The following is a 25,732-nucleotide window of genomic DNA, read 5'->3' as shown; positions in this document are numbered from 1 at the left end:
ACCAGAAACTGATGCTGAGGGTGTGGTCCCCACCTTCGAGACGATCTGCAGAATGAATTGAGGAACGCCGGCATCGCGGAAGCAGTGCCAGGGGAATCACGTTCGTCTTCTTCCTCACGTTCACCATATGGGTGAGGGCCGAGGTCCCCCTTGTCATCGCGCCAACCACAGCCCACTCCCGCGCCAGCCTCGCACGCCCGCCCAGATCGCTCGATGCTGTCCACGGCTGGATCGATAGAACGACGCGATGGACGAGATCGGGCGCAGATGGGCGGTGGGAACGGCGGACACGCTACATGTGACTTGCGGGCTCGCTTTCCGAATCAGAGACGCCCGGACGCGTCTTGATTGTCCGGCGCGCCTATCTGCTCCCGCGTTGCGTCCTGCAGCCATCTGCGCCCCATCCATCGCTCGCATCTCCTCTCTCCCCCGTCCTCTTCTCCGTCCATCCTATACCACCACAACGTCCTCGTCCGCTTCGCTGTGGATAGATACTCCCGATCGACAACAGATTCCTCTCCTTGCCACGACCCATTCACGACATGACCCTCCCTTCCGTCACCCTCCACCGCGATCGCGCGTCCCGCAAGCTCGTCCAGATCGTCCACCCCCGCCCCGAGAAGGCCTGGGCGACGCACAAGGCCGTTCTCCTCAGCGTCGACCCCTCCGTCGCCGCCTTCGACAACGATCTGAGCGACCGCGACCCGGTGCGTGCTGCTGCCCACCCTGACCTCCCGCCCTACGTCACGCTGACGTGCCCCGCGCCCCCTCCCGCGCCGCGCCTCCCCCCGCACAGATCGTCGAGAGCCCCGTCCGCAAGCAGGCCGCGCGCATCGACAACGCCTGGCGCCGCAGCTGGGCCCTCTACAAGCTCAACCCGGACCCTGCGGCAATCGCCCCGCCCTGGCCCCCTTTCAAGGCTGGTCCCCCGCTCGGCCCGGTCCCCGCGCTCGCTCCCATCGGGCCCACGCCCCGCACCCCGACGCCCGCGCCCGCGGCGGACGACGCGGACGAGGGCGTGATCTACGCGACCCCGTCGCCCCCGCGATTCCCCCCAGGGCTCGGCTACGCGCGGCCGGTGACCCCGCAGGGCGCGTTCGCCGCGCGCGCCACCCGTCTCGAGCGCGAGGGCGTCGCCGCCACGCGCACCCTTCCCACCACCAAGCCCCCCACCCACGCCCGTTTGAAACCGAACGCCGACCAGGGCGCGGTGCCCTCCGAGGGCGTCTGGATCGCGAACGGATACCCGCCCAAGCCCACGCTCGCCGCGACCGCGGCCGCGCGCGGGCAGAAGGCCCCCCTTATCACCGCCGATGACGACGACGTCGAAGAAGCGGCCGCGGCCGCACCGAGCCCCGGATGGTACGCGCTCGACTGGATCGTCGGCCAGCGCAACCCCAACGCCGCGATCGGCGTCCGCCTCGCCTCGGACGCGGACGCGGACGCAGAGCCGGGCTTCGCGTGCGGCGAGTTCGAGGCGCCCTCGGGCTGCGCGGCCGCGCTCGCGCTCGCGCCCGACTCGGACTGGGGCGACGCGCTCGAGCTCAAGCTCAGGCTCGCGGGCGGCGCGTTGGACGACGAGATCGAAGAGGAGCTCGAGCGCGGCTTCCAGGAGCTCAGCCTCCTGCTCGAGGAGATGGAGGCCGAGGCCGAGGCCAAGGGCACCGCCGCCGCTGCTGCCGCCGCAACGACGAAGCGGCACGTCGCGCTGCCCGGGCTTGGGCTCCGCCGGAGGCGGGGTGCGACCGGCTGAGCGGGCGCGCCGCTCGCTCGGCCGGTCGCGGTTGCAGTCTCGGGATCTCTTTGGACAAAAGCTGGGATTCTGAGGTTTCCGGTCGCGGCCTCGGGATCTCCTTGGATAAAGGCTGGGATCCCGGGGTGTCTGCCGCCGTCTCGCGGCTTTCGTGTGTACGACTAGGGCAGCAGTGATATTTGCAAATGTACGATTATCATGTATGTAGTCTGTGAGATGATGTAGTTTGTACGATACTTCTGGGCGAGATGATGGTTCAGGGCACCAGACTGGGGATGTACACCTACCTATGCACGCCAATGAGGATGTACACGTCGTTTGGGCTGCACGGTGGTACTCTCGACCTACTGGGCGCTGCATCCATTCAGGGGTATCGTAGAAATTTGGGAGGGCCGTGGATCGAACTTCAGGATACCGAGCACGGGACCCCGATCACCACTCTTTCTCTCAGTGGGATTAATGTTCGTCCTTTGTCGTGCCCCGACAGCCTCATACACGGTGTCCTTCGCTACTTCTATGATGAAATTGCTCATTGCTACGAGCGACTGCTGTAATAACAACATGGTCATCCAGGCCATGATTGTGACGGCATTTCAGTGAGAGCACCGCATAACCTCCCAAGGCCTCGGGAGTCAGGACATGATCGACCTGCGCTCATCGGCAGCAGCTCTGCGCTCGAAAGCCGTCCGACGTCAGCTGGGGCTTTTTTGGCACTCGTCTGACCCTGTGTGCACTCACGAGTAGCATCCAACGCCGCACGCGCACGCAGACGCAGACAAAGAGGCAAATCCCGAGATTATATTAGAATTACAGTACGTCCACGACCGAATAAGTTACACCCAGCCGCCGCGTCGACCGCGCTACGCCACGATCTTCTTGAGCTTGCCCACAGCTGCGACATCGGCCGCCTCTTCCTCCCGCTCTTCTCGCTCACCTCCTTCGTGTGAGCCGCCGACCCCTTCTCCTTCGTCGCGGGGACGGCGGCCTTCGCCTGCTCGGCCTTCACGAACTCCTCCGAGAACGGGTACGTTGTGTAGCCCTCGGCGCTGTTCGGGCCGTAGAGCGTGTGTAGTCCGTCTGGGCGAGCGCGAGGTCGTGCTGCAGCCGGAACGGCAGGTCCGGGTTCGCGACGAACGGCCGGCCGTAGCCGATGAGCTGGCCCGTCTCCTCCGCGGTCTTGACGCCGCCCGTGCGGTCGTAGCCCCCAGTCGAGACCAGCGGGCGCGGGCTCCAGAGGTCGCGGACGAACGAGAGTTGCTGCACCCGCGCAGTCAGCTCGCGGTGTCTCTCTCGAGAGGTCAACTAGGAGAAGAAACGCACCTTTGGGTCCTCGGGCCCTTGTTTCCCGGACCACCGGCGTCGACGACGTGGAGGTACGCGAGGTCGGGCCAGCGCTTCGCGAGCTGCTGCACGAGGTAGGTGAACGTCGGGACGGGGTCCTTCATGCGCATGTCCTGGTACTCGCTCCACGGGCTGATCCGGAGCGCGGTCTTCTTCTGGCCGACGGCGAGCGTGACGGCGTCAACGACCTGGAGCATGAAGCGCGCGCGGTTCTCGACGGAGCCACCGTAGACGTCCGTACGCGTGTTCGAGACGTCCTGGAGGAACTGGTCGGGGAGGTAGCCGTTGCGCCGTGGACCTCGACGCCGTCGAAGCCCGCACCGTCGACCGCGTTCTTGGCGGCTTGCGCGAACCAGTTGACGTACTCGCGGATCTCTGAGCGGGTGTGAGACCCCAGGGCGATAGCGACTGATGGAAGAAAGCTCACCGTCAATGGTCAGCGCGCGGGGAATGTCGTCGGGGTGCTCGCTGAGCGGGATGGGAGACGCTGCGACGTAGGGGTAGTCGGGGAACTCCTTGTTGAAGAGCGCGGGGCGGCTGCACGACCGAGTGCCCACAACTGGAGGTAGATGAACGAGCCCTTCGCGTGCACCGCATCGACGATCTGTGACCACAGCCTCGGTGTCAGCATTCGATCGTGGCGAACGCAAGAGAGAGCAGTCGAAAAAGGGCAAAGTAGCTGTAGCTTCGGAGCTCCAGCCCTGGAACCCAAAGCCCGAGCGTGACATCATGGACCCCGGGCTTCGAATATCCGACACGGGACGCAGAAGGGGGAAGAGGATAAAGAGGAAGGAGAAGGACGCACCGTCTTCCACGCAGCGATCTGCTCAGCGTTGTAGATACCGGGCGCGTTGGGCTGCCCGCCGGCCTGAGCAGCGATGTACGCGGCCTCGGTGATGAGGAGCGTCCCAGGCACACTGGCGCGCTGTCTGTAGTACTCGAGCCCGAGCACGGTCGGCACGTGCGCGTCGGTGTTGCGTAGGCGGGTCATGGGGGCGAGGACGACGCGGTGGGCGAGGGTGATGTCACCGACTTTCGTCGGTTGGAAAAGCTTGGGCGTGGCGGACATGGCGGAGGTGAAGATGCAAGTTTTGGGAGAGGGGGAAACTGGAGACAGAGGCTGATGAGACGAAGTGCTTTGCCCCGGCCTGCGTCGATTTTATACACCGCGGGGGACGATATGTCGGACAGGACATGCGGTGATTTCATACCCGGGATGGCCTCGGCGCACGGTTATGGGGGTATATGCGTCAGCTCAGCCATGGTGACAATACACGCTGTGTGATGCAAGCTGGCCAAAGAATGGGAGGATGAGCTTTGTCAGAGAGAAGACGGAGGAGGACGGGGACATCGATCACTCATTTTGTCAGCTGCGTCCGTTTCGAGAAACCTCTTCGGCGCCTCCCCTGCGGCCGGCGTCTGGGCGTGCTCTGTGCAGTGTGCGGCCACTCGTCTGACGACGGGACGCCTACAGGACAGCGCGGGAGTCGGCGTGCTGCCGTGCTTACGGTATAGGACTGCCCGAGTCTCTCTCTCTCTCTGTGGAACTTAGTGACTCAGGTATCTCTCGCAATGCCCTGATTGCGTCATATGCATATGTAGTGCGCACGCAGGCTCTCCATGGACTCGGCGGTGAATCGCGTGCAGGAAAGCGCGGCGTCAGCCCCCTTCCCCCCGCCTAGGCGAGAACATTTATTTCATCCCTTGCAAACCCAGAGTCCACGCTCATTTCAACTGCAGGTGCATGACGATGCCCTGAGCTGAGCATAAAGATCGGAAATAGCGCCTTTCGCCAGCTCTGAGGCTACCATCTCCCGACCGCTGTTTGATTTAACGGCTGACATGCACGAGGTTTCGGTGAGACGCACCATCGAGCCCGAAGAATCGTGTACGGTGCTGGACGCGCTCCATAAAATCTCCGTACAACAGAAGCAGGGCTATGGGCTGTTGCGACTGTGCGGGATTAGCACTTACATCGGTGGGCGCAACCGAGGAAATTGGATCTCTGCAGTGCTAGTGTACAGAGTTAGGGCTTCTTTTCCCTACATCGCGCTCGCAGCCCCACGGTATGTACCAGTCCCGACACTCATGCTCGCGAAGGCTAATTTCCTCTATCGAATCCTCTATCGAACCCAGAGCGAAGGCCTGTAACGCTATGGATGTCTCTCCTTTTAGCTCACATACGTCTACTATAGACGGTTGCAAAAGGGTGTGCACTTCGACGATCGCCGGATACAAATGAATGACCAGATGGAGACAGCTGTAGTACGATGGGAAAGTATTGTAGTGGTGGTGGTGGTGGTGGTGGTGGTGGACGTCTGGGCGAGGTTTCCCCAGCTGCCTTCCACTTCGTCACCGACCGGGTTGGGTGGCAGCCCGGTTCCGATTGGTGCGTGGCAAGTCACCAACAGGACTGTGTCACCAAGCTACATACCACACAGAACTTGTGCACTGTACACACCATAACCATCCCCGGTGGGCAGTAAACGTTGTGGAGGTTCTTCAGAAGCGCTTGGTCTACAAGCGCCATCCGGCTGATGTCCATTCTTGTCACGGCTGCCATGTTGCTGGGCGCCACTAGTGGTCGGCAAAAACACAACCAGGACCCTTGTATGCGTCGTGGTCCCGAACGTGTCAACACAAAGGGTCCTCCACGGCCACGCTGAGGGAGTAACGCGTCTATGTACATGCACACACCATCTTTGTCCATCTACCACAGCGTCGCAACGCTCAAGCCCCTCCGCCTCATACCACACCTGCCTACGATGCACGCATATAAGCACTGGCGAACTTGGAAGCGCAGAGAGACAGTGCACTCGCTCACCTCCTCCATCCGACGCGCACAAAAACGGGCCACCGCCACTGCGAGAACAACTGCGAGGAACGCCCATAAGCGCAAGACCGCACACGTGAACCCTGATACGCACCCAACAGCGCCTACAATGAGCTACTCCGACCCCGCCGCCACCCCCAAGCCCCGCATGAAAGACCCCCGCCCCGAGCCCGAGCCCGACTGCGACTACGAGCCCATCTCGAGCCCCAGCGCGAGCGTGAGCACCGACTTCTTCACCGCCACGCAGAGCAACCCCTCGCCCGCGCCCACACCTTCCCGCCGCAGCCCGGCCCCGAGCGAGGACCGGAACAGGCCCGACCCTAACGTCGACGAGGCGAGTCTGCGCCGGCTGTAGCTTGCAATCTGCTGACGACCCACGACGCAGCGTGTCGGCCCCCTGCGCTCGGCCCTGCTCCGCGCGGTGCTCGACAAGTCGCGCCGCCGCGCGGAGTGGATGGCGTACCTGCAGACACGCGCGGCGATCGGGCCCGCGTCCGCGCTCGCGCCGCCGTGGCCCCCGCTGCCCCCGCACGTGCCGGAGCCGCGGGTGCACTACAACTGGGTGCCGCGGCCGCAGCCGCACGCGCATGCGAATGGGAGTGCGCACGTGGTGCATCTGGGGCCACGGTTCGCCGGGTGGCCGCAGTACCAGGAGCAGGACCGGGGCGCGGCGTCGCGGGTGCCGGACGAGCAGCCCGCCGCGAGGCCGCGGACGTGGGAGGAGGAGGAGGAGGAGGAAGCGGTGACGTGGGCATTCAATGAGATGCTGAGGGAGTTGTCGAACCGTGGAGAGCCGGTGGACGAGCGTGAGTTGGGAGAGGCATTGGTCGCGGTGCGGCAGCTGCTGCGCAGGGAGGGGCCGTGGGCCATTGAACAGCGGGGGCAGAGTATGTCAAACTATTCAGGGTACGTGGGGTTGCGCTGAGGAATCGAGAAGATGCTTTTTCGAGCCGGCCGGCGATGGTATGCTGCAGATATGTTAACAAGGCGATCATAGAGAACGTATAGGATTCGTACCAGCCAGCGAACAAAGTGATCCAGACAGGGGATTCTTGGAAGAATGGCGAGTGAAAGAATTACGAGATGGTATGGATACAACAAGACAACAAGAATGCAGTTACTCGCGGCTAGAGCGACAACCATCGACGATATAGAGCCTGCGCGAGCGATGTGGCGCCAGTTGTGACATAGATGAGAGATAAGTTATAGGCCGTTTCGAGGGCCAGTCCGACGTCCTACGAAAGATCAGAATAAGAAGATAAACCTAGTAAGACGCATGGAACGCACCTCATGGTTGGTTTTCGACCTGTTCTCTGCCATCTCTAGAACTCTCTCGTAGTGCTTGACTGCGAGAGAATGAAGGCCTGCGTCTCGCGTCGGCAAGCATGTCGCCCAGAGATGCAACTGACTTACCAAGCTGCTGGAAAACACGTCCGAAGTTGTACTCAACTTCTTCCATACCAGCGGCAGAATCACCTCGTAGTTCTCGATAGCGAGTCAAGAATGCCATGCCCTAGAAGCAACATTAGCCAGGTACTGTTGAGAAAGCGCAGAATACACGCACCTGTGTAATGAGATGATGTCTGTTGTCGGACTGTCGCTGCATTGCACGCCCAACAGAGGCTACTGCCAGGGACAAGCAGATCATAGGGTCGTCCGGAGCGTGGTCATAAGCCTGCAACAGATAAACTGGGGGACGTGAGTATCGTAATGCCGTATAGCACGGCGGTAGCGCTCACATAGTGCGCTTTGATAACTCCTGGCCGACATCAGAATTTGACCGTAGACGGCGACATTGAGGGGGTTTGGCTTCGTAGGGAGTGCTGATTTCTCAAGCTCGATAACGGCGGACGCTTCGACATCGTCGTCGTCGTCGGGGGCATCGTCTGGGTCGGCCTTGACGGAGGCGGTGGTCATTCCCCAGCGGCGCTGAGCATTATTGAATCGGAGGCTTTCCGGATCGCGAACGGCAGCATCGGCGAGCCGAGTTTCTCGAAGGAGGTGCTTGGATAGCGTCGATAGCAGGAATGCGTCCGTTGCGCGCAATCCACTCGCAAGGGAGGAGACTAGGATCCGGATGGGCTCGTTGTTGAACTGATGACCGTTGATGATCTTTCTGACGTGCTCGACGACTGTGTGGAACTTGTCTGCATGGATTGCTATTGCTGCATCGGGGTATAAGCTCTAAGTTGATCCGACTGATTAGGTGCGACTTACTTATTAGCCTAACCGGATAGTGTCCTGCGACGAGCGCGACTGGTACGCGCTGGAGAAAAGCAGATGCTGAGGATCTCGTTGCCAAGGTCGTACTGCCCTCGACGAGTGAGAAGGAACGCGTACTAAACGCAGGGTGTGAGATTTGGGAATGCATCACGAGGAACAACGAACTCAACATGCAAGAATAAACGCAGCCAGTCATCGAAGGGGATTGTACGGAAGTTATCCACACTCTCAGTTTTGTGGATGACTTCCGGGAAAGAGATTCCCTCCCTGATATCACATATCGTTGAGTGACAGCAAATCGAAGGCCGGGTGAGTGCTAACCAAGTTCAAGTTGAAGCCGAGACGCCATATTGTCTTCATTAGCTTCCGCCGTTTGTTTCTTCGAACTACGGGGGAACATTCCCCGAAAACCGCGATGCTATCCAAACATGAGCATACAATCCACAGTCCATTACCAAAGGGACGCACCCTGCTAGTCACGAACAACGCTCTCGTCTCTCGGAACGATTCGATCAGCTTCTCCGCCTCAATGAGCCATTCCCTGAGTGCTTCATCGTCGTCAGCGAGCACGCGTGGCCACAGCTCCTGCACGCGTCGCCATTGCTGAACAGCTTCGCGTTCTTTCTGCGCCTCAAGCTCTCGCAGTTGCGTCGCCGAAAGCTTGTTAGCGTTCGACTTGGTTTTTGTCTTCCCGGGGGTGCCACGGGCTTTTCCTTCTTCGAACAGCGAAGTAGAACCAGGCTCTCCTGCGTCTGGCGCGGTGCGTTGGGCCCCGCGCTTTCGCCGGGATTCGATGACTATATGCTGTCAGCTGCATGGAACATCGATGAAGGTCAGATTTACCTTGCATGACGAGGTCGAGGGCCTTCCTCGGCTCGTTTAAGATCTCGTAAACCTCTGCCAGGGACATCTTCGCATCGTTGTGCGTTGGATCGGCTTGGATGACTAGGGTTCGAGTCAATGCGAGGGTGCGTTGCAACAATTTGAGAAAATCCAACCGTGCTCGTACACCTCGGCCGCCTCCTTTAGGTCACCAACCATCCGGCGACACGCAGCAGCTTGGAGCAGCACGTACATGCTACTTGTCTGTCAAGTTAAGCGACATTCAGTGTCCTTCACGAAGCTATACACGTTCAGTTCACTCACTCCCGCGTCGCCCCCGAGCATCTCATAGATATGCCCAGCTTCTGGGTACATCTCCTTCTCAAAGTACGCGTCCGCGATTTCCGAAAACAGGGGCGCGTACTCGGCCACGTCTTGCGCCAGCACGAGTTTTGCATGCATCTACGATGAAGGGATTAGAACGACTGCGAAGATATTGAACAGAGGGTGCGCACCTTGCCCTCCTCGATATCCCCGTTTTTGATCCTCGCAATGGCGAGTCGATGTCGGGCGTTCACATCCAGAGGATACATCCCTGGAGGCATCTCGCCTTCCCCGCCTCTTGTGACCCCACCCTCTGGCACATCCCACTCTCGATCGTCCTCGCATGAATCCCAAAACTTTTGTGACGCACGTCCCTGCAACCACCTACATCCTTGCCTGATGACATCCGCTGCTCGTGGATACTCACCGAGGGTGTTGTATAGGTCCGCAAGGATAAGGACGTGCATGAGACCGAAGCCACCTCCGGGCACATCTGCGCCAGAATCTCGGTCTACACCACGTCCTGGTGGGAAGGTCGCCATGTAATACTCAAAGGACGACTGAAAGAGCTTCGCACAGTTGGCGAGGTCGGAAAGTTCGATGAGGATGGGATGCAGTTGGTCGAGAACGGGATGTTGTTGGGTAAGCGGTTCAGCATCGCAATGAGGGTAGACCGTGCCTATATGCGCGCCGTTTTAGTGAGAATCTTCTGCTACGGGACGAAAAACTCACAATTTTCAACTCTCCAATCTCTTTTGCTAGCTGAGCACGGTCCCAAAGTGCGCTCACATTCGTCGGATCTAGATTGTAAATCTTCCCATAACAGTACAACGCCTGTTGGTTGAAACCCTTCTCCCTGGCGTGTTCCTTTCGTCAACATGTGTGCGCTCCCACGCTATGCAATAAACACATACCTTGATAACCTAGCTAAGTCCGCCCACTCATCCGCGTCGTGGTTCAGATGCGCACCCATAATGCGTAGCTGCAACGCCTTCCCAGGTTCGCCCATCTCGTCGTAGCATTGTGCAAGCACGCTCCATGCCGGAGCCGCACGAGGTTCAATGCGAATGACCTCCTGCATGATTCGGACTGTCTCGGGGTAGTTCGCGTCGACGTACGCCTGATTTCCCTCGCCAATGAGAGCGCGTACTTGTTGCGAGAGAACGACGCCGCGCCGTCTTCCTCGCTACAGAGATAGTGACACGTTAGGACTCGCGCGCACACCCATACGCACGGCGAATACGCACCTTTCTCCTCGCCTTCGCCGCACCGACTCCAGACGCCATCCTCAGGTCGTCTCTGAACTCTGCCTCGCGCTCCTCCAGGTCGATGTCCCACATCTTGTTGAGCATCCCCTGACTTGACCCGTCCCCCGCGTTACGTATGTTTTGAAGGAGCCTGTCGAAATCTCCCTCGATAGCCGCTTCAACGCGTGCATCCTCGGGATCAGCATCTCCTTCAAGCGTTTCGTCGCGCATGCCGAGGCTGCTTGGGCCTGCAGTTGGACCATCGTCATAGTCGTCCTGAGAGCTATCCGGTTCCGAGCTCTCCTCATACTCGTCAGAGCCTTCCGCATCTTCATCTAATGAGGAAGCTTAAAGTCAGTGAACAAAAAGGAAAACGAAAGGTGCAACACACCGGATGATGCCCAGAGTTCTTCAACATCCATGCCACTAACGCGATGCCGTTGCTGTGGAGCACAGAAAGGATGGAGGTAGTACCAAAGAGTCGGCCCAATTGGCTTCACCTCGTAGTGTACAGGGTGGACCTTTACAGAAGTGGTGGTAGGTTTATGTACTTTGCGTATTCAGATGGAGAGCGGGAGCCTCAGTGGAGCGGGATCCACGGGCCGCAGGTACGCGCCGGAGCAGCTAGCTGCGCGCAGCCAGACCAATTCTGACTGGGAATCCCAGTAGCACTGCGCCTCTCTCCTCTCTCCTCCCGCCTCCACCTCCTGACCTCCTTCTGAGCCTTCAGGCCTCTTTGAAGTACTTTGCTCGTCTTGTCGCACTCCATGTCGGCAGACCAAGCTCTGAGTGCCGCTCTTGGCAAGGTCACTTTGCAAGACAACCCCTCACCTGTTCCTCCCTCCCTTCCGGCTTCGAGTCCAGAACCCAACCCATGGCAAGAAACCACTGCGGACACTCCTGTGAACCATGGGCCAAAGGATCCAGATCTCTCGCAGCTCGACCCGCAAGCCACGCAAGGGCTGGCAGCCTCTCCAGAGTTGATTGTCGCACCGCTTCCTCCCGTGAAGCCGGAAGTTCTTGCTGAGTTCGATCCATTAGCCAACGCGGAGGAGAAAGAAGCGCGGAGGGCTTGGGCAAGCTCTGAAAGTCACCCACCACCACCACCACTCCCGGATAAGGATCCCTCTGCTCCCCAACCTTCCGCCGCTGCGAGTGCTCTATCGACCCCGATCCGCTCCTCTCCCCCGTGCCTTCTTTCCCCTCCCTCGCTGCATTAGCCCGAACTTTTGCACTGCCAATCTCAAGGGCACAAAGCCTCGCTCCATGGATTCGGCGGCTGCAGTACCGTCTCCGGCTACATTGTCCTCGTTCGCCAAACAGCAAACCTCCCCAGCGCTCGCTTCTTCCAATGGGGTCACTGGGGCGAGCACTCCTCCGACGGCCAGTGGGAGTGGACGAAGCACCCATCCGGAAGGCCAAGGACCATGATCCGTCGCAATTCGACTTCCAGAGGTTTCTCGACCAGATGAAGATGAAACAGGCCGAGCCTGTGGCTAAATACTTGCGGTCGTATGTCAGTATGCTGTCGTCTGCTCTATCATTTGCTGACGACGAACAGGTTCTTGGGCAACTTCGCCAAACGACATTCACTGTGAACGATCAAGTTAAGCTCATCAATGATTTCTTGAACGTATGCCCATATCTCATGTTGGGTATATGCGCTCTACTGACCTCATTACCAGTTCATTGCCACCCGCATGCGTGAATGCGAGTTGTGGAGGAACACATCTGAGGTAGAGTTTGACAACGCCATGGAGGGAATGGAGAAGCTAGTGATGAACAGGCTTTACGACTTGTAAGTGCTCGAGTAATCTCTGGTATCCTCTGTTCACCATTGTGAAGCACTTTCACCCCTCAAGTAGCTCGTGCCGTACCCCCACGCCCCATCACAACCGACGATCTGGAACGTGACCGTGTCTTGGCCCAACGAATAGCTCTATTTGGATGGCTTGAGGCGTCACATTTAGATGTTCCTGAAGGAGATGGTAGCGAGGGTTTCCTGATGTTTGCGCAACAAGGTGCGATATTTGCCTGACTCAGATGCAATCCTTGCTGACCATCAGTGCAGAGCTATTGAAGATCAACCACTACAAAGCGCCACGCGACAAACTGATCTGTATTCTGAACTGTTGCAAGGTCATCTTCGGTTGGTCTACCCCACCCAGCCTCCGGTTAATATTAACAAGAGCCCAAGGTTTAATTCGACATCTGCGTAGGGATGAGGGCGCTGACACTTTCGTGCCAATTCTCATCTATATCGTCATCAAAGCGAACCCTCCTCATCTCCTCTCGAATGTCGAGTACGTGTTCATATGCTATGGCAGGTCCTGTAACTCACGATTCAATACTGCAGGTTCATCAACCGTTTAGAAATCCGACGAAGCTAACGAGTGAGGCGGGATATTATCTCTCCAGTCTAGTCAGCCCTCTTCCTACGGCCACTTTTGCGTCTTCTGACATTCTACAGATGGGTGCTGTATCATTCATAGAGACCATGGACCATACCTCGCTGTCTAATATCTCTCAAGAAGAATTTGAGAGGTGCGCAATCTCACTTGCCATTTCCTCTCATCTGACACCTGGGACAGAAACGTGGAGGAAGCAATCCAATCGCTACCAAGCACGGAGTCACAAACACCGGAGCGCGCAATGACTCCAGGGTTGGAACATGTCACTTCCCTTCCCTTATCGTCGTCTTCAAATTCGCATGCTGGAGAAGAATCCGCACAAGTTCTTTCAATGCCAGCTCCAACACCAGGTTCGACCCTTGGTGACGACGCCCGACGGTTGTTGCAGAAGACAGGCGATACAATGTCAAAGCCATTGAGCGCAATCAGTCGAATATTCAACGAGGTCCTTGACGGTGCCGAAGATGCATTATCCTACCTCCCCGGTCCTTTCGCTCCCCTCGAGCTCGGACGTGAACAGCAGCAGCAACTGCAGTATACGCAAGATTCACATTCCGCGTACCCGCAGACGTACCTTCCGCAGACACCCAACGGTACAAGCCAAGGAGAATACCAGCCTCCACTGCAGACCCCATACAAGCCGCGCGTGCGTCGTGGCTCACCCGCACCTAGTATCCGCTCCGCATCCTCCGCGCAGTTCCCGTACATACCACCAACGCCTGGGCAAGACGTCGAGGACACGCCGACACGATTCCGCGCACAGAGCGTTGGCCCGCCGACGAACCGCCCACTCGCTATTGGGCCCTCGGTCCCAGCGCGCCCGCAGCACCTGCAGGACCCACGCGTCGCAGCGCTCGCGGGGCAGGACCCGGGCAGTAACCACGTGTCACGAACACCAACGCCGAACCTAGACATCGCGGGCTTGCAAGACGAGATCGACCGCGCGCATGAGAAGGCGGCCGTGGCGGCGCGTGAGACCCTGCGGCAGATCTTCCCATCGACAGACATAGAGGTCGTGGACTGGGTTCTGGAGGCGAACGAGGGCGATTTGGGGAAGAGTATCGAGGCGTTGCTGGAGATGAGTAGCGGGAGCTAGTCTGTTGGCAGACGGACAGTAATACATTCAGCGCTCTATCTCTATCTCCACCACGTGTGCGGGGGCAGAGTCGAAAAGGTACGTGTTTTGCGCTTTTCCGGTGGCCATGGGACGCTCCGCCTTCAATTCGTGCTCTGTGCGTTTGCAACTCTTGGTCAGTCTAACATTCGAAGCAGATAATAAATGTCTAACAGAATTTCCGTCTGCATCAGGCTCAGAATCCGTCCCAATGAAGTGACAGACTGGACGAATGAATTGGCCCGCCTCATTACCGCAGGAGTGCTGCGGTAGGGTATATAATGGTTCATTCTCGATAACAAAGCAAGTTCTCTCCTTGCAGCGGACGTCCACAAGCCCACAACTGGACCATGGACTCCTCTCCGATATCCGTTGCACCCTCTCCTTTCGACAATCCCAAGGCAGATATCATATTACGCACCTCGGATTCCGTCGACTTCTATGTGTTCAGTCAAGTCCTCATCGCCGCTTCTCCGGTGTTCGAGAGCATGTTCGAGTTCCCTCAACCTCCTCCTGACGACCAGACCCTCCGAATCGGTCGGCCCACCGTCACGCTCACAGAAGATAGCAAGAGCATCGCCACCGTATTGAAGATATGCTATCCCATCATAAAACCCACCGAATGGTCCTTGGAGGAAATGGAGGCCGGCATGCGCGCTGCCTTGAAGTTTGACATGGAGCTGCCCATCGCCGTGCTGACCGACGCACTCGAGGCGGCTGTCCAGACCCGCCCTCTGGCCGTCTGGGCGATAGCCTGCCGCATCAACCAGGAGAACCTCGCATTACGAGCCGCGCAAAATCTCAACCGCACCCCACAAACTGCGCGTTCGCGTCGTCACCCTATCCTTCGGCTGAATGGGCTGGATGGTGCAGAAGAACTCGAGGCCAGCTGCGAAGGGATCACCGCCGGAGACTTCTACCGACTATGCGAGTTCGATCGGCACTACATCTGGTCTCGTGACAAGTACGAGCTGGACTGCCCTCCATTCCCACTCCTCACGCCACCGGGTTCCTCGACGGATCCGACTGCATCTCCCACCCCGTCGGACGAAAGTCACATTGCTACGACCATAGCCATACTCGCCGATGTCCCTTCTCCAGATGTGATTTTGCGTTCCTCCGACAACATCACATTCCAGGCACACCGAGCGGTCCTCACCACTTCCTCACACAAGCTCGCAACAGAAATCGCAGCACAAATGGACCCATCTTCGCTGGCGTCCACCAGTGACGCTTCTTCTACTTCGATCGCTCTCCCCAGCGTGTCCCTGGACATTTGTGGCGTGGTGCTGGCGACCCTCGTCATCACTTGTTACGATAAGCACTTGAACAGTCCACCCATCCTTCTCACCTCTCCCACCCACTGCGTCCAAGTGATCAAAGCCGCAGAAGCATACGGCATGATGGACACCCTCTCACTGCTGTTTCGCCATTGGAGACTCACCGCTGCCAATGCACCTCTCGCGGCGTTCTGCGAGGCGGCCACCGCAAACCATGCTGCATGCGCCCAGGAGGCCGCCCGACTCGCTATACACAAGCCCCTCGCCGGTCAGTATGTTCCAGAAATGGAACTTTCCGGAGGATTTGCCTACATGAAGTTGTTGGAGTACGACGAGAAATGCCACCATCTCCTCTTGAAAGGCCTGAAGACAACTCGAAATGCGCTGCATCTGCCTCTATCCGAGGTTCCATACGTAGAGGCCCCTTCAACCTCATCGGCTGTAGCTCCCCCCACAGAGTCAACTCCGCCACTTCCATCGTCCGCCTCAGGCGCCTCGCGAACGCGCAGGGTACGCATGACTATAGGACCCGTACCTGCGATATTCGTATCTCTCCGCCCCAACCCTGCGAGAGACGACACAAGAGCAACTTGGGCGAGGTGCTTCGTCTCCGACGCCTTCGACCAAGCATCACAGATGGGATCCGAATTCGCGCCGCCGACCGTGCAGAGTCTACTCGAAGGCTCGCTCCGAGAGGACAACGCGTCGGTCGGGGCAGCAACGTGGTGCGACAAGTGCCAGCCGCTCGCCAAGGACATGCTGAAAGTCACAAGCGACTTCGATCGGCTCTCCAGAGAGCTTGACGCGGTACGTATCAGTTTGCAGCCTCGATACTGCGTCTGGCTGAGTACCACTTTGCTCCGTAGGTCACAATCGCGCTGTGATCCAGCCCGGATGCCAGGGATACTTGCACGTATGGGGAGCCGAGCCGAGGTGAATGTCCAGGTCATGGTGATACGCAGGAAACGGGACTTTGAACCGGAATTGACTCATGCATAGGCACACTGCTGCGGTGGGAAGGAGAGGATAAATCGCAATGTATTAATGAGATCTGGGCACCCTGGCGCCATCTGCCATCATGCTCGATGCCCTCGCCGTGCCGTACCAGGTCGCGAACAGCGCTTTTTTTGCGTCCCAGAGCGACCCCTGCTTCCCATCCACCTGTGCGCCCGTAAGACCTATCGAATAATGCCCACGCAGCCCCTCCGCAGTCATCGTGACTTCCGTCTTGTCTGGAGAGTTGCCGAGCTTTGTCTTCGAGAGCGGATACACGTCGCCATATTGACGCCAGTGGAGGGGCGACTGGACGACGACGAGCCGCTCACCCTCTTTTTGAGCCGGGGGCAGAACGAACATCTTGCGGACCATGCGAGAGCGTACCCCGATCAATACGGCGATGATACCACAACAGCAGAAAACGTCCAAGGCCACGAAGGGTGCGCGCTGGTACCATGGCCGAAGGACGTAGTGTCCAAGAGTGTCCGGCGTTGTTTCGCTGCTCGCGGACGACGCGTCCGGTCTTCGTGCGGGCGCGTCTGTGGCGGGCGTGTCGGCGGGGAGCGGCTCCCAAGTGGTCCAATGGCTCCAGATGAGCTCGGCGGCGAGCGTTCTGCGAGCACCTCGGTGCTGAGTGGGGCGGAGAGGGAGCAAGTAAAAAAAAGGCTCACGATGAGATTACCGTCCCAATCCCTAGGGGATACGTCCACCGCGCCCACCACTGCATCCTTCCAGCGTCGAAAACAGGCTGCACACCCTCGATGGAAATACCGTAGTGCGTGAGAGGCCGCGGAGTGACCTTTGCATGTCGCAGTCGAACCCTGCGTACGAGGCGGCTGAAAACAGAGGGCATGGAGGGCGAGGGGACGTAGTGGTGGCGCTGGACGAATGTGTTGACGCCATAAAACAACCGTGTTGATGCTAAGCGCTAAGTAAGCAGGCTTACAGGCCCATAATGCACTCGGACAGATCCAAGGACGCTCGTTGCCCCTTAATAGCGCTTACACGACAAGAAATGGCGGATATTCGGTGCCCGAATAGGACCTGGGACATGGTACTGCCATGGTACCTGTCACGGTCACGTTCTTTGTCTGGTCCGCGCCGGACCGGACAAAGAACGTGAATCCTGGTCGGGGCATGGTCTGCACCCGCGCAGGGTGGCATAAGGAATCGTGCTCTGCCCCCGAACATGCAAAGAACATGGTGGGCCCACGTAAGCTGTCTGAGTCATGGACCCGGCCTGATATGCGCGCCACCAGGTATCATGACATCAGCCTGGTCTGCCGCAGACCAGGCCATGGGCAGGATTGATGGCCTCAGCCTGGTCGGCCACAGATCTGATTTCATGTTCGGACTCTTGCCGCCATGTAGTAGTGTACCAAATAAATATATTTTTATCGCCAATCATACATTCCGCGTGCTAACTATACAGGAAGTTTCTGAGCCAGACTTGAAACCAGGTCTGTGGCCGACCAGGCTGAGGCCATCAATCCTGCCCATGGCCTGGTCTGCGGCAGACCAGGCTGATGTCATGATACCTGGTGGCGTGCATATCAGGCCGGGTCCATGACTCAGACAGCTTACGTGGGCCCACCATGTTCTTTGCATGTTCGGGGGCAGAGCACGATTCCTTATGCCACCCTGCGCGGGTGCAGACCATGCCCCGACCAGGATTCACGTTCTTTGTCCGGTCCGGCGCGGACCAGACAAAGAACGTGACCGTGACAGGTACCATGGCAGTACCATGTCCCAGGTCCTATTCGGGCACCGAATATCCGCCATTTCTTGTCGTGTTAGCCTTAACATTGACTCGGTCCTCGGAGCTGATTTCCTCCCTCCTCCCATTCTGCTCGCCACGAATGCCCTCCGAAGCTGGTCCTCCTTTCTCAGAGCCCAGCGCAGACATCATTCTCTGCTCGTCCGACGATGTCCTCTTCAGATTGCATCGGATCATCCTTTCGCTTGCCTCTGACTTCTTCAGAGACATGCTCAGTCTCCCACAACCTTCAAGCCGGGATGATACTGCGTCAGGCGGGGACGAGGAGCTTGACGGGCTACCACTTCTGCGTGTCGAAGAGCCAAGCGATGTTCTCGACCGTCTGTTCCGACTATGCTACCCAGTGGACGACCCGGCCCTCGACACAATACACGCTGTCCGCTCGACCCTCGAAGCAGCCAGGAAGTATCAGATGGCGGAGGCAGCCAACATCGCCAAGAATCGCTTGCGCTCATTCACCGTTAATGATCCCCTTCGAGTGTATATGCTCGCATGCCATTTCGGGTTGGAGGATGAGGCGGCGGCGGCGGCCGTGGAGGTGTATAAACAGAAGGTGCAGCACAAGTACGTCGAGGAATTGCAGGATGTGCCCATCGGCGCATACCACCGTCTCCTTGTCTACTGCGACCGCCGCGGGCGTGTGCCGGCCCGCTTCAAGTTCACCTTCTTCCATCGCGCGCTCGGATGGAACGACCCCATGTCCACTGCGTACAGCACCCCCGCCCTCACAGAAGTGCCCCTTCCACCCGAGGAAATTTCAGGCCCAATGATCGCCTCCCATCCGTTCGATATGCAAGAGGCGGATGTCGTTGTGGAGACCGCCGACGGCGTTCAATTCCGCGTTTTCAAGACCATCCTCCAGTTGGCGTCCCCCGTCCTCTCATCACGCCTCTCCTCGTCGTCCGCGGGTCGCTTGATCGTCTCGGAACCGAGCCGCATCTTCACGATCTTACTGGAGCTCTGCTATCCCACTGCCTACCCGCCACTTACCGACCTCTACGACATCGGCGCCGCTCTCACCTCTGCCGAAACGTACCAAATGGCCGGGCCCGCCGCCACCCTCCGCGGCGCGCTTGCGGCGCGCAAAGACGACCCCTCCGCCGACCCCGTCGTCCTGTACGCCGTCGCTTCGCAGTTCGCCATGCGCGACCTCGCCAGCGCCGCTGCGCGACGGACGCTCCGCACGGACCTCATGAAGGCTCCCATCTCGGAGCTCGACGCACTAGGCGTCTCGGGAGTCCGGCTCTACTGGTTACTTGAGTATCACCGCCGGTGCCGCGCCGCGGTGCACCGTATACTCAAGAATCACGACTGGCTGCCGGCCGACATGCGCGCACAGCTGCAAAGCTGTTGCCCGAGGCCCTACTCGCTTCCAGAGATGCCATGCTGGTTCGACGTGTACGTTGCGCGCCTGGCGGAGCCCTCTTGGCCGCGGCCAGAAGCAGCGATGGATGAAGTGCTGCTGAAGTCGGTGATGGAGTGGCAAATACGGTGCATGAACTGCGACCCCGTTCAAAGCACGTTCACGTTGCTCGCGTTCAGTCGCTGTCTGGTGGAGAAGATGGAGAATGCGGAAAAGGCGGTACGCTTTCCTTCATGTTTGATATAACCACGATCTCTCAAGTAGCCTACCCGGACAGGTACAGCTGGAATGGTACACCAGCCCTCAAATCTCTCCATCGGGTGCACCCTGAGTTGGAAACAAGTGTGATACATTCGGCCAGATCTTCAAGTAATCGCGTTCAACTGGTATCCTTGCACGTCCCAAATTTGGATGCGTCGGCTCCGCTCAACACAACGTTCTGGCAATCAAACGTCGCGTCGCCATATTTCGACGGAGGTCTAAATCCACATATTGTCAGCGCGGCATTTAACACACATTCCGATCGACTCACGCCACGGTGATTGAAGCCACGTTGATGCCGCTGCACCGAGCTCCCGGCGAGCAATCAAGACTCGCCACCACGGCCTTCTCCTTCCCCGACGACGTCCCCGAGATGCTGGCCACGACAACCCGTCAACCCTAGGCATCCTCTACTTCATCGGGTCCTCACGCACCTCGTGAACCAGACATCCTGGATGTACGTGTTGGAGGGGTTCTCAGCACACTCGTCCGCGTCGGTCATGTAGCACTGGTCGATGATGACCGGGTTGTCCACGTTGGATTCAACGAAGCCCTCGAACGTGATGTTCTTCACGATACCCGAGCCGACACCTTTACCTGCCCATGCCTTAATGCGCGCACCATTTTGGGCATTGGACATGCGGATGTTGCTGTAGACAATGTCATAAGACGCGGAGGAGACGTGGAGGGCGGAGGTCCTCGACTTACGTGGCTGTTACGTTCTCGACGATGTCGTACTCGCCCGAGTACTGACCAAGGAGCCGACGGAGATGCCGCTGCGTAGCCGAGGTCCGAGGTGAGTAGCGTTCCCCGACCACAAACTCGGCAGCTTACTGAGAACCATCGCAGGACAGGTTGGACACGAGGATGTTTGTAGCGTCTATACCCCATCAGTTTATGCAGTCGCTCTCTGATGCAGAAGCGAAACATACTCGGCTTGAAGCTCACGCAGTCGTCCCCGTTGACGACGTTCGAATCTTGGATCACGACGTTGTTGCTCCGGAAGATGTCCCACCCGTCTGTGTTCTTCGCGGCGCTGCTGCTGGTCGACTGAGCGGTAATCGTGATGTTCTTGAAGGTGATGTCCGTGCCCTCGTTGACGAAGTTGATCCACTCGGGGCCGTTGATCATCTTGATGTTCTCCACAGTCACGTTGGTGGCCTGGTAGATCGTCAAGAGGATGGGCCGGACAATGGAACTGTCTTTTGCGCTTTACGGGTCATCAGCCTACGGTCGCGGCTTCGTGGACACGTTACTCACAACTTGTCATACCAGGCCTGGCCAGAACCGTCAAGAGTTCCTCCGCCATCGATGACAATGTTCTTGCCGCCAAGGAGCCAGAACGCGGTCTGGTCCTGGAAGTCGAAGGTGAACGCGTTGTCGGTCCAATAGTCGAGGTTGTCCTTGAACTTGATCGTCCCTTGCAGACTCTATAACGCGCAAGTCAGCGTTCGTGCGCGCGCTGTACAAAAAGGGCACTTACAAGATGCTTGTTTGACGTGCTGTCATGTTCATCTTCGACTGGATCGACAGCGTCGTTCCGGACGGGACGGTCACCTCCGGACATGCCGAACCCGCCATAGCGCTCAGGAATGCGGGCGCGTCGTCGCCGCCGCTCGCGGTGAGCGAGCACGACGCCCTCTGCTCCAAGACCGCGGGCTGCGGGACACGCACCCGTGTGCGGTGGCGGACAGTGCGCACAGAGAGAACAGTGCAGAGCGTGGGGTCATGGTCGGCTGAAGGTCCTCCGCGAGCACTGAGCTGATATATACCTCGGTGAGTTCAGTCTTCGTGATTTAGAACATAATTGGCGGATCACTGTCTTTGATTGGATAGCCCCTCAGTCATTCATAGTCCTCATCCACATGATCCCCACTTCCGTCGCCTACGAACCTCTCGGTCATGTGTGAGAGCACGCTCGCGCGACGCCCAAACATAGCCTGTGCACCGACGACCCGCACGAGTCAAAGAGAGCTTCGCAGCCATGTATATTTCGCCACTATAGATGAACCTGAGCGCTGAGCACGGGCTCCTGCCACAGACGGCGTTTTCGTAGCGGCTGGGACCAACCACGGAGAAGGTACGGAATAAAGCGTCCCGTTGGCGGACCGGGCGGACCGATGATAGTTGGAAGTGTCCTCTCGCACATTTACCCTAATGATGAGATCGAGTTCACCCATGCCCTTGTCTTCGGACCCCCATGCCTTGTATGTTGCTCAGGTGAAGCTGCAGATTGATTGAATATCGAGTTGGATTTATTCCGTGAAACGTGATTCGTGGCGTGTTTCCATGGGCCATCATAGAAATGGATCCGGGGAAGCATATTTTGGAGGCTAGTACAAGTTCATACACATGTATCATATAACCTATATATCAGTACTGTGGCTTTCCAGCGGTGGTGAGTTAGGCGCTTAATCCTGTTAGCTGCACGCTGGTCTGCATACTGCGAAAACTCTGCCCTGTTGTGATTGCTCGGGCCGAGCATGGCGCCAATCGTCCTCACCTGGACATGCGTACGCACGTCGAGAGCAGCGGGGTCGTTGTGCCGTTACGGTTCAACTGGAGCACAAGGTGTGCATCCTCCCGCGCGCCAAGCCTGCGGCCCGCGTTCGCGGTGCGGGTTCCAGTGTACGCTTGTCACCGGGTGACCCTGGGTGACCGCGCTGTGTGTGTCCTGCACCTCAGTCGAATCGTCATCGATCCATCCTCTACCGCAGCCACCCTTCTTGGGGTACTCCCACCATCTAGTCCAACCCCACACTCCTCATCGACACCACCCATCCCTTCATTACTCCTCCACAATGGTAGACGATGCCCCAAAGATGAAAAGCCCTACTCAAGCAGACCGTCCATTCAACGAACCGTCCGCGGACATCATCTTACGCAGCGCCGATCTCGTCGACTTCCGCGTACACCGCGGCATCCTCCTGCACTCATCCCCCGTCTTCACCGACATGTTCTCTCTGCCGCAACCACGTCCCGCCGATGGCCCCTTCCGGCGGATCTTCCTATTATTCATGTCACCGAAGACAGCGTAACCTTGCGCCGTCTCCTTCTGATCTGCTATCCTGTGAACAAACCCGTCCTGTCGACCCTTCCGGAAATCGTCCCTGTTCTCGAAGCCGCTTTGAAATACGACATGGAGTGGCCGATCACGCATCTTACCACTGCCATAACTTCCGCCATTCCGAGTTTTCCACTCCAAGTGTGGGCTGTCGCATGCCGCTCGGGACTTGATGGACTGGCGCGAGAGGCCGCAGTGGAGATCAGACGACGGGGGGAGGGAGCCCAGGGTGTATCAATGCTCGAAGATATGCTGAAGTGGGGGCTAGGTGTCCTCGAGGGTGTTAGTGCAGGCATGTATTCTCGCCTTCGCGGCTTCGTCCGCGACAACACCGAGTTTATCATCAAACCCGCTCCCTCTCCCGTTCCCGATGCCCCCAAGCCGCTTCCCTCCGCGACGTCTGCATTTATCCCGCGATGCCCAGCCCCGGATGCGATCGTGGTCTGCTCGGACGACGTCAGGTTCGACGTCCACAAACTGATGATCGCCCTCCACATGCCTCGTCTTGCCGCGCAGCCTGCCCCGAACGACCAGCCTCGCGTTGAACCTCCGCTTCTTCCTCTTTACCGCATCGACGCCCCTTCTGCTTCATTTTTCGATGTCCTTGGAATCGCATATCAAGAGGCGGACATTGACTCCTGGGATCTCGACCGGCTTCTACCAGTCATGGCAACAATACGTAAATACGGCATGGAACGGATCTCTCGTACCATGTTTCCCATGTGGAAGAAGGCAGCGGCAACGTCGCCTTTGCACGCCTACTTTGCCGCCCTCCAGCACGGTTTAAGTGACACCGACATCCGAGCAGCTGCGCGGGCGACCCTGACCTTGTCAAACATTGACGATGCATACGACAAGAGTATGGAGGATGTCACCGCGAGTGCTTACCATCATCTTCTGCGCTACCACTCCGACGTCGCTCAGTCCGTGCAGAGATCGTTGCTACCTATCGAAACCAACTGGAAAGACGGGGTTCACTCCTTCTTCCCAAAAAGCATCTACGCCACCGACGCCCACAGCTTTTGCAACGCTGTCCTGGGCTGGTTACCTCCCAAGCTGAAATCCTCTGTTTCTCCAGTAGGCCCTGCGCAGATCAAGTCATCCTTCACAGTCTCCGCGATGCTGCAGGACGCCTCGTTTCCTCAATGGATAACCTACATCTCCGCACCGCCTACTCGAGCACAGTTCATCTCTACGTTGCAAATGGTGGAAGATACGCTACCTGGTAAGGTGGACGAAGGGACAGAAAAGGTGACTTCTCTTGTAATATCCTGCGCGAAGCATGCGGCTCACATACCATGTATACAGGTTGCACTTGTCATTTGAGAGCAGTGATGTGTGTACATTGTAGCAGGAGGTGATTGCTTCAGCGCAGTTGGCTCGAATCGGGGGTTTGTTGGAAACGGGGGCCCTACTACATACCAATCTTGGATTACTCTTTCTTCTCACTGCCGCTCCTCTTGAAGTGGCGCGGCGATCGGGAGCTGGCGAGGTTGGATCACACGTCCAACTACTCAGCGTGAATGATTGTGTCTGTGCTAGGGTTGTTGTACACATTCTGTATGCTCACGGGTCTCGCAGGTTCCCGAGGGTCCACTGTGCAGCTACGCGGATGGACGAGCACGCCCCGTACCGCACCCGACCTGCATACCCACGCAGGTTGCCCGTACCCACTAGTGGTAGTTAATATGATTTTGCATCTGCTAATGGGAGAGATGATACAACAAGGGGCAGCCACTGTTAATAGCACGCAGAGTGAGCGAGTGCTCAGTCGGAATGGAGAGACGACTAATTATATCATACCTAATAGCACGCAGAGTGAGCGAGTGCTATGGGCGACGTAAGTACATGTGTCGTAGACAGAGTACCGTAGGAGACATACCTCAGTCGGAATGGAGAGACGACTGAGGAGAGAAGCGCAAGCGCCAGCGCGAGATAGACACGAGCGCGGGCGCGGCCGAGCGGAGTACGAATAGTAAGTAAGAGTAAGTAAGAGTCCATCTAATCGAGTTGTAAACACCATTCTAACACTCCCCCTCAACGAGAAGAGACGGACGTAGGTGAGGAGAGTCCCAATTGCGCTGCGAAACGGAGGTGTGTAACCGGAGGGAGCGCCTTCGTGAAGATGTCGGCGACATTGTCCTCACCACGCACATGCTTCACGACGAAGTGCTTGCGCTGGACCGCTTCATGAACCCAGTGCAGCGCGACGTTGATGTGCTTGGTGCGGTTCGACACAGCATCAGGCTGGTTGATGTACCCGATCGCGCCTGTGCTGTCCATGTTCTGCGTGGTCGGTGGAGGTCGAGGGTTCGTCGGCATGAGACAAGCTCCTGGTAGACTGAGCGGAGCCAGAGGACGTCGCGTCCACAGTTCGCGGCTGAGTAAAACTCGGCCTCAGTTGTAGAGGCAGCGACAACGGTCTGCTTCCGTGCGGACCAAGAGACGACACCCTGGCCGACGAAGACACAGTGGCCAGACGTGGACTTCATCTTCGCCGTGTTTGCGTAGTCAGCATCGCACCAGGCAACAGGGTCGATCGGACCTTCGCCGCCCACAGTGAGGACGAAATCGCGGGTCTTCTTGAGGTACTGGAAGACGCGCTTGACAGCGAGGTAGTGTGAGCGATTCGGGTTCGCCATGAACTGAGCGACGTTCTGGACAGCCTTCGCAATATCGGGTCGAGTCCAAACAGCGATGTGCATGAGTGTACCGACAGCTGAAGCGTACTTGAAGTTCTTCATGAACGCTGCGTCCTTGTCCGAGAGCGAATCGACCTGGGGAGTGAGGCGTACACCGAGTTCCATGGGCGAGTCAGCTGTGCGGGCATCAACGAAGCCAAACTCTTTGAGTGCTGCGTCGATCTTGTGCGTGTGGTTGAACGATACTGTCTTCGCCTTGAGATCGCGTCCGACCTTGACAC

The 25,732-nt window shown here is 58.1% G+C and overlaps 10 protein-coding genes across 10 annotated transcripts; 6 read left to right on the top strand and 4 right to left on the bottom strand.

Annotated features, from left to right (window-relative positions):
* Nucleotides 1–542: 542 nt before the first annotated feature.
* BXZ73DRAFT_75279 (uncharacterized protein) lies at nt 543–1,753 on the top strand (the record flags this gene model as incomplete). The annotated part of the gene is made up of 2 exons (XM_048022185.1): nt 543–707; nt 797–1,753. The coding sequence occupies 2 exons, from the start codon at nt 543–545 to the stop codon at nt 1,751–1,753; spliced, it is 1,122 nt and encodes a 373-aa protein (XP_047880574.1).
* An 860-nt stretch (nt 1,754–2,613) lies between these two features.
* BXZ73DRAFT_98552 (NADH:flavin oxidoreductase/NADH oxidase) lies at nt 2,614–4,163 on the bottom strand (the record flags this gene model as incomplete). Its single annotated transcript, XM_048027718.1, has 8 exons — nt 2,614–2,634; nt 2,688–2,799; nt 2,865–3,038; nt 3,074–3,360; nt 3,393–3,469; nt 3,522–3,581; nt 3,638–3,698; nt 3,900–4,163. 8 exons carry the CDS (start codon nt 4,161–4,163, stop codon nt 2,614–2,616), a joined length of 1,056 nt encoding a protein of 351 aa, XP_047880573.1.
* A 773-nt stretch (nt 4,164–4,936) lies between these two features.
* BXZ73DRAFT_75277 (uncharacterized protein) lies at nt 4,937–6,935 on the top strand (the record flags this gene model as incomplete). Its single annotated transcript, XM_048022184.1, has 5 exons — nt 4,937–5,160; nt 5,382–5,483; nt 5,814–6,252; nt 6,313–6,833; nt 6,902–6,935. The coding sequence occupies 5 exons, from the start codon at nt 4,937–4,939 to the stop codon at nt 6,933–6,935; spliced, it is 1,320 nt and encodes a 439-aa protein (XP_047880572.1).
* Nucleotides 6,936–7,054: 119 nt separating this feature from the next.
* BXZ73DRAFT_88468 (TPR-like protein) lies at nt 7,055–10,965 on the bottom strand (the record flags this gene model as incomplete). Its single annotated transcript, XM_048024960.1, has 17 exons — nt 7,055–7,162; nt 7,215–7,291; nt 7,341–7,440; nt 7,492–7,616; nt 7,667–8,092; nt 8,191–8,236; nt 8,273–8,394; nt 8,472–8,568; nt 8,619–8,947; nt 8,994–9,095; nt 9,149–9,236; nt 9,297–9,434; nt 9,488–9,975; nt 10,025–10,152; nt 10,211–10,482; nt 10,544–10,878; nt 10,935–10,965. 17 exons carry the CDS (start codon nt 10,963–10,965, stop codon nt 7,055–7,057), a joined length of 3,012 nt encoding a protein of 1,003 aa, XP_047880571.1.
* Nucleotides 10,966–11,310: 345 nt separating this feature from the next.
* Nucleotides 11,311–14,050, top strand: BXZ73DRAFT_88467 (uncharacterized protein; the record flags this gene model as incomplete). Its single annotated transcript, XM_048024959.1, has 10 exons — nt 11,311–11,698; nt 11,764–12,059; nt 12,105–12,176; nt 12,229–12,341; nt 12,389–12,564; nt 12,615–12,692; nt 12,741–12,846; nt 12,917–12,965; nt 13,014–13,087; nt 13,135–14,050. The coding sequence occupies 10 exons, from the start codon at nt 11,311–11,313 to the stop codon at nt 14,048–14,050; spliced, it is 2,268 nt and encodes a 755-aa protein (XP_047880570.1).
* A 368-nt stretch (nt 14,051–14,418) lies between these two features.
* Nucleotides 14,419–16,232, top strand: BXZ73DRAFT_98547 (uncharacterized protein; the record flags this gene model as incomplete). Its single annotated transcript, XM_048027717.1, has 2 exons — nt 14,419–16,155; nt 16,215–16,232. The coding sequence occupies 2 exons, from the start codon at nt 14,419–14,421 to the stop codon at nt 16,230–16,232; spliced, it is 1,755 nt and encodes a 584-aa protein (XP_047880569.1).
* Nucleotides 16,233–16,389: 157 nt separating this feature from the next.
* BXZ73DRAFT_98546 (uncharacterized protein) lies at nt 16,390–17,197 on the bottom strand (the record flags this gene model as incomplete). Its single annotated transcript, XM_048027716.1, has 2 exons — nt 16,390–16,957; nt 17,016–17,197. 2 exons carry the CDS (start codon nt 17,195–17,197, stop codon nt 16,390–16,392), a joined length of 750 nt encoding a protein of 249 aa, XP_047880568.1.
* A 1,006-nt stretch (nt 17,198–18,203) lies between these two features.
* Nucleotides 18,204–19,815, top strand: BXZ73DRAFT_98545 (uncharacterized protein; the record flags this gene model as incomplete). The annotated part of the gene is made up of 2 exons (XM_048027715.1): nt 18,204–19,703; nt 19,762–19,815. 2 exons carry the CDS (start codon nt 18,204–18,206, stop codon nt 19,813–19,815), a joined length of 1,554 nt encoding a protein of 517 aa, XP_047880567.1.
* Nucleotides 19,816–19,863: 48 nt separating this feature from the next.
* BXZ73DRAFT_88465 (glycoside hydrolase family 28 protein) lies at nt 19,864–21,475 on the bottom strand (the record flags this gene model as incomplete). The annotated part of the gene is made up of 11 exons (XM_048024958.1): nt 19,864–19,963; nt 20,017–20,121; nt 20,180–20,395; nt 20,454–20,467; nt 20,500–20,521; nt 20,580–20,625; nt 20,678–20,955; nt 21,006–21,175; nt 21,229–21,247; nt 21,268–21,384; nt 21,420–21,475. The coding sequence occupies 11 exons, from the start codon at nt 21,473–21,475 to the stop codon at nt 19,864–19,866; spliced, it is 1,143 nt and encodes a 380-aa protein (XP_047880566.1).
* Nucleotides 21,476–23,046: 1,571 nt separating this feature from the next.
* On the top strand, nt 23,047–24,135 carry BXZ73DRAFT_98543 (uncharacterized protein; the record flags this gene model as incomplete). The annotated part of the gene is made up of 2 exons (XM_048027714.1): nt 23,047–24,060; nt 24,118–24,135. The coding sequence occupies 2 exons, from the start codon at nt 23,047–23,049 to the stop codon at nt 24,133–24,135; spliced, it is 1,032 nt and encodes a 343-aa protein (XP_047880565.1).
* Between the last annotated feature and the right edge of the window lie 1,597 nt (nt 24,136–25,732).

This window comes from Epithele typhae, assembly GCF_022376455.1.
Source record: "Epithele typhae strain CBS 203.58 chromosome Unknown BXZ73scaffold_8, whole genome shotgun sequence".
Classification (NCBI taxonomy): Eukaryota; Fungi; Basidiomycota; class Agaricomycetes; order Polyporales; family Epitheliaceae; genus Epithele; species Epithele typhae.
Note: the sequence above shows the minus strand (reverse complement) of the source record. Positions and strands in the feature narration are given on the sequence as shown.